Raw genomic sequence first — 10,774 nt, forward strand, 5'->3', positions numbered from 1 at the left:
AGCTGGCAAGTAGACTTTGTGAATTCCCCACAGACAGTCACACAATGAAGGGATTAGGTGTGTTTGAATGCCCCATCTTCTGGCAGGATGGAGGGGCAGAGCTGGGCACAGCCCCATTTGCAACTGAATAGGCTGCTGTCTACCTTTTCACAAAGGTCTGGTCATCTCCACATTGTCTTTGCAGCCAGATCAGAGCCAGGATACAGGAGTCATAAAATTCCATACATTGCAAAGACAACCTCTATATACTACTCACAACTTCATAAAAGCCACAAGGTATAACAATAGGGCCCTCAGAACCACTCTTCTTGTCACTTTCAGGACCTACGGAAGGACTCTCAAAGGACTGCCTACTGCAGTGGTCTCCTGTATACTTTACAAAACTGATGTCTTGCACTTAGGAGAACTGCTTTACAACCTGAAGCCTGCCTTGACTGCTCAAAGGCACCCACCACGAGCCAATCTATGGTGGTCGGTAGAGCTTAATCCCCCTCCCGTCCTTGTCACATCGGCCAGAAATCTAGGCTTCAAATTTGACTCTTCGCTTTTGTGTAAGTTCCAGATAGGGCACGTCTCCCCTTCCTGTTTTTGGAAGCTGAAAGCACTGCGGAGATTCCTGCATCTTCTGCTGATGGACTGCAGAGAAACAGTGGTCTGCACTCTGGTTACATCCCAGCTAGATTATGCCAATAGCTTGTACCTGGGCCTTCCAGCCTATTTGATGAGAAAATTGCAAACCATCCAGAATGCCGCGGCTAGGCTTACTAGAAACGTGCCACCACATCCCCATTTCGTCCCTCATCTGCATAGCCTACATTGGCTCCCAGTTAGGAAAAGAATAGAGTTTAAGGCTCTGGCTTTGGCCTTCAGAGCCTCTAGAGACAGAGGCCAGGATATCTGAAGGTGAGACTCCGGAAGTACAGCCAGACTAGGACTATGCGATCCAGTTCTCAGGAAATGCTTCAGATTCCTTGCTATCCCAAAACCAGGATTGGTGGGCGAGCCTTAATGGTGAGAACTGCTACCCTCTGGAATTCCAAGCCTGACCATCATCATAAAGCCAAGTCGGAGACTGTGTTTAGGATAGCATTAAAAACTTGGCTATTTGATCTGCCTTAGCCCTTCTTGCTCTCTCTGTTCTCTGCTGGGGCCTTTTCCGCTACTTAGCGCCGGGACACCACCATTGGTGGTAGCTGTAAAAAAATAAATTAAAAAAAGCCCAGCCATGGTATTTGAGTCATGCTTCTTCACATTAACCCAGAACTACCAGAGAATCCAAGGGCTAGTTTGCTGCCTCCTATTCAGAGCCGCAGGGACATAACAGGCTCCCACCATCTTTAACCCATAGGTGGACCCAGCCTGAGTGAGTCCTAAACCCCAAAATGTTTACCTACAGTCTTGAACCCTTGGTTGTGGTACTAAAGGTCCTAACATTGGACTTTGACATGTTTTTTGTTAACTTCTTTAAGACCCGAGGGAAGACTGAGACTAACCTGCTCATCAATCCGCCCAATCGTTCGTCGCTGGTCGGCCTGACTTTGGGGCTGCTCCCACAACATTCTTCTCCGCAGCAGCAAATCCTGTTGAACGGTCCTTTGACAAAGGGGTTTCCAGCCTCATGGAACTCTCACCCGCTACCTACTTAGAATTTATACTTACCAGATAATGGAATAATGGAGACAACTATGCTGTATGTGTGTTTGTGTGGGGAGGTTATGTGTGTGTGTGTGTGCATGTTCCATTGGGTGACTGACTTAGTGTGTGAGTGGGTATATGGGTGTATGAGTGGATATGTCATTGGCTGTATTGGTGACTGAGTGGTTGTATGAGTGGTTGTATGGGTGAGTGAATAGATTTGTGTGTAGATCTATGAATCAGCGAATAGGTGTGTCTAAGTACTTGTATTGGTCTGTGAATGGGTTTTTGAATGGTTGTATGGGAGTCGGTGTATGAAAGGTTCTATGTGGGCGTACTTGGGTGTATTAGTGATTTTGTGGATGATGTAATCCGTGGTATCATTTGAGATGTCATCAGTGATGTCACTAACCATGTAATGAGTGATGTAATATGTGAGGTCATAATAGTACATTGCAGGGGCGCGAGTTATAAAACTGCTGAATTTCTCTGGTTTTGTACAAGTAAAATGTCAGCCTAACTGTAACGTCCCTGTAACCTTTGGGTTCTTTCATTGAATTTCAACATTTTTTGGGGATCTGTGAGTCAGCGAATGAGTCTCTCAGTGGGTCAGTGATGGGGAACTTGAGTGTCTGAGTTGTTCTGTGGGTGGATGTGTGGGTCTGCGAGTGGGTGCATTAGCCTAATTGTATCAGTGATTGGGTACATAAGTCCCTGATCACTGTCAGTGGGTGTGTGAGCAACTATGGGTGTATGAGTGTCTGAGAGGATCTGGGAATGGGTGTATAAATGTCTCAATGGATCTATGAGTGAGAGCATAAGTCTTTTAAGTGGGTCAGTGAATAGGTACATATATGTGTCTGAGTGGGTCTCTGGGAGGGTGAGTGTTAGGATGGGTCTGATTGGATGCGTGAGTCTTTGAGTGTGAGTGGGTGTGTATATATATCTGCGTGAGTCTGAGTGGGTTTGTGAGTCTCTGAGGTGTTGCTAAAATCATTTGGGGGCAATTCCTGGACCTTACTTGTTGTACCTGACGTTCCCCAGCCTGTCCTTTGGCTTGTTCTACCGCCGCAGCTGTCCTCCCGTCGCCAAAGCCCGCGGCCACCGAGCGGAGGACCACAACTCCCAGGCTGTTTTGCGGCTAAGCCGCCAACGTCACCAGCACGCCTGGAGGCGCTTTAAATAGCGCTCATCCCCGGTGGAGCAGGGTGTTGCTAAAATCATTTGGGGGCAATTCCTGGACCTTACCTGTTGTACCTGACGTTCCCCAGCCTGTCCTTCGGCTTGTTCCACCGCCGCAGCTGTCCTTCCGCCGCCGCAGCCGCCGAGTGGAGGACCACAACTCCCAGACTGCTTTGTGGCTAAGCCGCCAACGTCACCAGCGCGCCTGGAGGCACATTAAATAGCGCTCATCCCCCGCATCACGGGTCGGCATGCGGGCCAAGCCGGGCTAAGCCCGGGCAAAGGGCGGGCCGTCTGTGGCCGTCCAGGGCCAGACGAGGCAGGGCCGGGTAACCTCCTTTGGTTGTTCTTCCCGTTAAGGTACCGGGCGATATTATAAACACCCTTTCATCTGTGATTGAACTGTATTGTAGACTGGAATAGGAACTATGTCTAGGATGAATGGGAGGCAGGGGGTAACAGGCTCCTTAGATGACTTCATAAGGAGAGCAGAACGAGTGTACCGTGAGATAGAATTTGCATAACGGCGACTTTCACTAGATCCATCAAGTCTTCCAACATACGGACAAATGCTAAGTAATTTCACCAGCCAAACATCGGCTACTGCAACAGTTACTGTTCCGTACCAGAACGAGAGTCACAACACACTGTCATCGCAGCAAGACCCACTTACTACCAGCTCAGGCACTTCACGCAAAGATGTACATAAAGAAGCTGGAATAGCAGGGATTTTTACTAGATCACTGACACAGAAGACTGTTACAGAAATGGGAGCTAAACCCAAAACCCAGTGTAAGGAGAAAAACATGGCTGGGAAGAAAGGAAAGCTAAGTAAACCAGTGGGCAGCAAGAATGGGGATGATGAAGCACAAAAACACGAATTGGTTGTAATAAGATGTAGATCCCTGGGAACCCAAACTGGCTTTAATTATGATATGAACTTTGGGAAACCTAATGGGGCGGAGGTAAATGAAGATCGCACAATGGTAGAACTATTTAAAAATGCTCTAGATACAATACAATCCCAGATAGAAGAAACCCTAAATTCTAGACTAATAGTTCTTGATGATAAGGTGGAACAACTAGATAAATTGTCTTCTAAACTAAGTGCAACTATTGAAGAGGGCAGGGGACTAATTGAAGACGGCACTTGTCTGTTGAGTGAGCTGGGGAGTAGAAGCATGGACAGGCTGAAAGTGATTAATGTCGCAGACCATACAAACCGCTCAAGCCCCATTTTGTTACAGGATGATAGTACTAGGGTAGACAGTAAGCATGGGCAGAAAATCCGTTTCGCTCGCGGATTTTCGGTAAATTCGCAATCCGCGAGATTCGCGAATCTCCCGCAAAATCCGCAAATCCGCGAGCAGCGGATTTTGCTCGCACTGCTCGCACTGTTCGCGTGAGTTCGCGGCTTCCTAGTACAACTTCGCGCCCCGCGAATAAGTGCAAAATTGCAGAAATACGATCTTAGCAAAACTGAAACTACTTACCAGGTTCAAAAGTTCAGGCTCATCATTAGTAGCCATTTCCTGTAGTGCTTCCTGAGGGGCCCCTCCAGAGTTCAGTTGCCAGTTGCAACTATTATGTGACCCTGCTCTGAACCTCAGAATAGTTACACATATGCCACAAAGGTCCTGAATTACAGCTAAGGGAGACAAGCAGGAGCCAGGCTGGAGGTTCAAATCCATTAATCAGCCCCTAATTCATTATTGTCAGTTGGGGCAGGGCAGGTGTTGTAACTAATTTTGCAACAATGAAAGCACTTAGCAAGTTCAAAAGATCACTAATCAGGAAGCACTAAGGAAGCAGGTGCCAGCTACAAAAATATTCTGTGACACATTAATCAGCCCCAAATTAATTCAGGTCACTTGAGGCAGGGAAGGTGTGCTTGCGTTGCCACAATAATGTACACTGCTGGACAACCAGAGGGTGCTGTGATGAAACAGAGGGTGGCATGGGTGGGCCAGAGGGTGGCATGAGTAGTCAGAGAGTGGCAGTGGTGACAGAGAGTGGCAGTGATGAAGAAGAGTGTCCCAAACAGGCTGGACACGTAGAAACAACAAGTTCGCGAAACTTGCGACCCGACAGGTAAGTTCGCAATTTGCGACATTGTACAAAACCCTCGCGAACTGGCAGAAACCCGCGCAAACACACAAAAAAAATCCGCAAATTCGCGAGAATTCGCGGATTTTGCGGATTGCGAGTTCGCAAATCCGCAAAATTCGCGAACGCGAGATTCGCAAAATTCGCCCATGCTTAGTAGACAGACCGCCAGCAATGGATAACAATATTGCCCCTGCACCCGCTGCAGTACTTACTACCGCTGCAGTACCTACTGCCAATAACATAGAACACAAAGGGTTGAATAGTAGAAAGGGGATTATTCATAGCCCCAAGGGGACTGACTTGGTGCCAAATGAAGATACTTTGAACCTACCACCTGCTGCATCTCCTTATGTACTGGTATTATCTGGGGCCCCAGTCCTAAAAAGAGATCAAAAAGAATCTTGGTATAATCTTAGGAACAAAGTTGTCAATTGGCTCTGTAAAAACAAGAAGTTCAATCCAAACAGAAGTGCAGAAATCCTGATGGTGAGAAGGGTAGGGTGGGTAGGTGTTACACCAAAAGATATTCAAGGGGATTGTATAATTGGCAACTTTAGATACCCTCATACGGTACGCAAGATATTAAAAATCCAAGAGGAATTCTCTCTGCAAAGCCCTGTGTTACAAGCCTTACCACTGGGCTATTTTTACAGGCCAAGTGGACCTAAGTCAATGCAAAACCTGGGAACACTAGGCTTCTTGGAGAGTCCATTGTGCGCCTTAGAAACCCCAGACAGGTTTAATGAACTATCATCCCTAGAGGCGGTTGATTGACTTCAATTAGCAATGTATACGACCAAGGCAAGGGATATGGCAGATTTAGACCCACTTATGGAGGGGCTTTGTACGTGTACTAGGGATGGCGGGGATATAAATCAATCTCAAATTTCCACCTTATATCCACTATATGATATGCTGACACAGAAGGTAGGTAGTGGCACGAAAGTTAGGGTAGTAGAAAATATACCTAGTGCTGCCAGTGCTATTGACTACTCTCCCCCAAGCAGTGCTGTTATTCTAAATGGTCCCTCTGAGATAAAGCTTATATCATGGAACATAGCGGGCGTGGGATCAAATACAAGTGACCCAGAATGGAACCACTACATAAATACTAGTGACATCTGTATTTTTCAGGAAACTTGGGCCACGAAATCCATACATAGGGTAGGATACAAAACCTATCAGATAGATGCAGTTCCATCGGTAAGGGGCCGCCCCTCCGGAGGCCTTATTATTTGGGTCAGTGTGTCTATTGAGATAACCATTATCAAATTAAGTATTGACTCCTTAGACATACTTGGAGTGAAAATAGTCACTAATGATCAACGGGTACTATACTTATACAATGTTTACAATAGACCATGTTCATCTTATGGGGAGTCAACCACAATCGAAATGTTGGACTCCGTGTTAGACACATTGGACCCAGGAACAAGTAAGATAATATGTGGAGACTTGAATTGCAACTTCGAACCTATTGAAGGGTTGGATAAATTGCTAGAGGACAAAGACAGTGTCAATGGTATACCATCTTTAACTGGTAGTGGGACAGTTGCTGGCACTGTTCTAGCCCTCCAAATTACAAGGGTGATGGCAGGCCACGGGATGAGGGCATGTCATGGGCGCCTACCATCTGATAGCCCCAGAGCCCCAACCTTCTTTAGACACAACTGTCAGAGCAAAATCGATTATATTATCCTATCTTCAGATTTATGGTCGTTTGCTGTAGATATGGAAATAAGAGCAAGAACAGATAGCGACCATCGCCCACTTGAAATGAGCTTTTTTAGTAGCTTACTATTGGGACAGAATGTCAAGGAGAGAATGCGACATGTTACCCCGGACAATATTGTAGTTCGCAACAACAGATGTTCAGTAAAATGGGCATACATACTAGAGCAGGAGGAGTTAGTGGCAAACATTTACAGCTGCCTCGCCAACACATTTGGAACATACAATATCTCTCAAAATGAACCTAGGATATTCTTAGACCTTCATAAAATATTTTTTAATGGACTCCTGCTATCAATGACTAAAAGACCACAAAAAAGGACAGGAGTAACTGATTCCCAGTCTGTAGGTAAACCTCGGTTTAACAAAGAATGTCATACAGTAAAATCAACCCTAGTCCAGGCAATAAAGAATAAAAATGTTTTGGCAGTTAGCGACTAGGAAAGAATATAAGAGTGTTGGCTGATGCAAAATCGTGTTGGGGCGAAGAAATTTGGTCCAGTATGCTGTTAGCGGCCAAAACCAAGAACCAAAAACTATTTAGGGAAATAGTGGCAAAAGGCAACAAAAAGGAGAAGGGTTCACGAAAATTGGGGGGCGAACGGGTTTCGTCATTCCTTTTCGCGGATGACACAATTCTCATTTCTCAAACACCCCAAGGTCTACAGAATCTACTGAACAGGTTTCAGACATACTGTAGCTCTAAGGGCCTAGAGATTAATGTTAAGAAAACAAAATACATGGCTCTAAATGCCCATAAGAATTTTAGGTAAAACCTCACATTAAATGGGCAAAAATTGGAATATGTCCAGAATTTTACTTATCTGGGGTTTCTCTAGATTCAAACCTATCATGGAGATAGAAAAAAAGCAAAATAGCCTTTAAACAAAATTCCCTTCCAATACTGAAAAGACAAGCAGTCACCTCGGCTCTAGAGATTTTTAAATCCAAAGTACAAGCAGCGGTACTATATGGGGCAGAACTATGGGGACCAACATGTAGAAACTCCTTTGAAATCTGAGAGAATAGGTTCTTGAGAGGGTTGTTAAAACTACCAGTAAATACCCCATTGACTCCCCTCCTTTTGGATTTAAACATGAAACGCATAGACCATCATGCAACCCTATGACCGCTGATGCTTTGGGTCAGATTGTGGACGACTGTTGAACTGTCAGAATTTAAGGAAGGTCTAAAAGAAATCCTGGATCTTGTTATCTTAGCTGCGATAAAAAAATGTATTGTTAAAGTGGAAAAATAAGTAAATATTACAGGACACAACAAGCTGCTAACTTACGTTTGGTTCTTTTTTAGGTTATTCGTGTGCAGAACATTCATTCAGAAAATCCGGTTGTAACCCGTGTGTATGTCAACAATGGTTCTGTACTGCAAGCGTCTTCAGTGGCCTGTGTCCATTATGGTCGGTTCCTTGTGGGCACAGTGTTTCACAAAGCAGTTTACTGTGACCTGGACTAGATGACGTCTGTGATGTATACTAGACCTCTACTGTGAACGGGATGATGCCTTTTCTGTGACCTGGATTAAGCCTGAACTGTGATTTGAACTCTGCTATGAAGTGTGTAGGGACATTGGAGAGAACAGAAGCTGACCCATGCTGTGCTTTTGACCCCAACCCCTGCTATGAATTAAACCAGACCATTTCTGTGATTTGGACCAAACTGCTGATGTGAAGTGAACCTGGCCCCTGCTGTGTAGTTATCCAGACCCTTGCTGTGAAGCTGACCAGAACGATGCAGACACGCAGATCAGATCCCCTACTGTGAATTGATCCAGACCTCTTTGGTGAACCCTACATTACCTGTACTGTGGGATGTTCTAGGGTGCTGCTGTGACCCAGATGTTGCTTCTATGGTACCTGGACAGACAACTGTTGGCTCCTGGGCTTGTTCTCCAGATGTGCATTCTTATCTCACCACAGTAAAACGGAGCAGTGCAGTATACTACCTCTATCACTTCATCAGGGCAGTGGTGTCACGCAAACCTATAGACCTGCAGAATGTGATGATGCGCCTTGATACAGAGGCGTACCACAGCCGCTGCGGTGCGCCAGAGAGGCGGCAGGGGCCTATGGTATGCCCCTGCTTCAAGGAGGTTTAGGTGAGCTTAAACTACTCCAGCAGACAGATAAAAGCACATTTTCTCCAAGCCAGGAAGACTGCCCGTTTTTAGAAACTACTAAGAAAGACCAGTGAGTGTTCTGCACATCTGTTTGGTGTGGGTGGGACGTCAACCACAATTGCTGCTGCAGTTTAAAACTGCAGCAAACTTGTGCCATGTTGCACTACTTTTTCAAAAATGCTTGCTTAGTTAAAAAAAAAATATTTTTTCATAATTTTTCTTAATTGCATGTTGCAGCTCTAACGATGATACTTTGTGTAAAAGGAAGACTTCTGTTAAACTCATTTGATTGTAACACATTATTGATGAACTAGAAATTGATATTTGAGTGTGATTTTGAAATGTTTCAAGGCTTTTTAAATGCCTTCATTGTAGTGGTGTTTCTTTTAAATACAGCGATTGTATTTTAAGTGAAAGAAATGGTGGCTATAAAACTGACACACATACAAGGTGAATGACTTCTTCTAATTAACTTCTGTGTGCATTGTAGTGCTGAGTCATTCATTGCCGAGCTTACTCTGGGGTGGGATGGATGGGAATGCTGCTGCTGGGAGGGATGGGGAATCACAGATGCTCTCATTCTGACAGAGCTACAGTGAAGGTCCCCCAGGGGTACACTGACACTAACATGGAGACATTCTGTTACTGGAACAGGAGCACACTGATAAATGTACCAGAACACAGGCAAACATTAAAAATCGGGCACCCACTCATTTACACTGACAGAGGAGACCGGGTTGACGTGACCCTGACTGTGGTAAAGAAAACAGAACACTGGGACAGGAGAAGCTCTGTTTGTAGCAGAGCACGTGCCTCAGATGGCAAGGCTCAGTAAGTGTAGAGAACAGAGCTTTGTAGGCAGCCATGTCAGAGGGCCTCACTTCCTCTCTAGCTGGGGACCGCCTGCTCTTTGCTTTTCCTCCCCCTCCCCACAGTCACACATACACTTGCCGGTTTCTGGTTGAATTATTGGTAGTCGTACGGTAAGACCCCGGTTTCAGGCAGGACTCTGAGGGGCCCCTATCCTGGCCTCTTGATGCCCTTGGCTGGCTCTGGAACGGGCAGAGGGTCTCCTTCGTTTCTTAGAGCTGCCTACAAAATACTTTCCGAGTGTCATGCACACGTCATTCCTACCACACTATACACTGCCTCCCTACTTCATAATGTCGCATTGTTTTGATCATATCCTTTGCTACCACTAAACAAATCAGGCTGACCCGCAAACACTCTTCTGTCAATGGCCCCAGCTCACTTTCTCCCTTCCAGCACTGTTTGGAAATTGAGAAGTGGACAACCTTCCTGCTTGTCCACTCCCCATACCCAGAGGCAGACAGACAGAATGGCTATCAACTCTTCCCAAGAAAACAGCAGCGTGGGGTTCATCCATTGTACTAGGGTGACAAGCCAGGCACTCCTCTACTTCCAGAGAGTGAAACCATGTTACATCAATTGGACAACTTCGCTAATGTCTCCGTTAACGACACCAGCAGTTGTTGCCAGTGAAGTCAGAGGCAGTCAGTTCATGAGTAAACTGTACAGTGTGGCAGAGAAAGCATCTATCCAGGGGCACAGATTACACCGGCACGTGGACGTTCCTGGTTAATGACAGAGTGACGCATACACAGGAACATGTTAAGCTATCAACCTTTAAGAAACAAACATGGCCAACTTTGTAATGGTCACGCGTAAGCTTTTGCGCTGAGGAACGAACCAGACACATTGAATAAGCGAGGGAACACTCTGACACTTGGATAGGGCAGCACCTACATGTAACAGGAGAGGCTTGGACTTCAGAACAGGGAGACGCCTACGACCAGGGCAGGTAATACACTGACAAGGGAGTCGAGTGCTCTGTCCCTGGGATAGGGACTGCATTGTCCCTAGGTTCTAACTGCATGCATTGGGATTGGAGGACAGGTGAGCTTGGGATTCGATAAAAATGTGAGCAATATTAAGATAGAATAACATTCTGAAATGAATT

The 10,774-nt window shown here is 45.7% G+C and overlaps 1 protein-coding gene across 2 annotated transcripts in view; it reads left to right on the forward strand.

Annotated features, from left to right (window-relative positions):
• Positions 1–9,248, forward strand: part of LOC147689043 (serum paraoxonase/arylesterase 2-like) — a 385,360-nt gene extending 376,112 nt beyond the window's left edge. For both annotated transcript variants that reach the window (XM_086941931.1, XM_086941932.1), the window contains one exon: positions 7,969–9,248. In XM_086941931.1, the coding sequence (XP_086798057.1) occupies positions 7,969–8,130 (162 nt within the window). In that variant the 3' untranslated portion in view covers positions 8,131–9,248. The remainder of the gene's footprint in view (positions 1–7,968) is intronic.
• The last annotated feature ends 1,526 nt before the right edge of the window (positions 9,249–10,774 follow it).

The sequence above is a fragment of the Lissotriton vulgaris genome, chromosome 10 (assembly GCF_964263255.1).
Source record: "Lissotriton vulgaris chromosome 10, aLisVul1.2, whole genome shotgun sequence".
In the NCBI taxonomy this organism is placed as follows: domain Eukaryota; kingdom Metazoa; phylum Chordata; class Amphibia; order Caudata; family Salamandridae; genus Lissotriton; species Lissotriton vulgaris.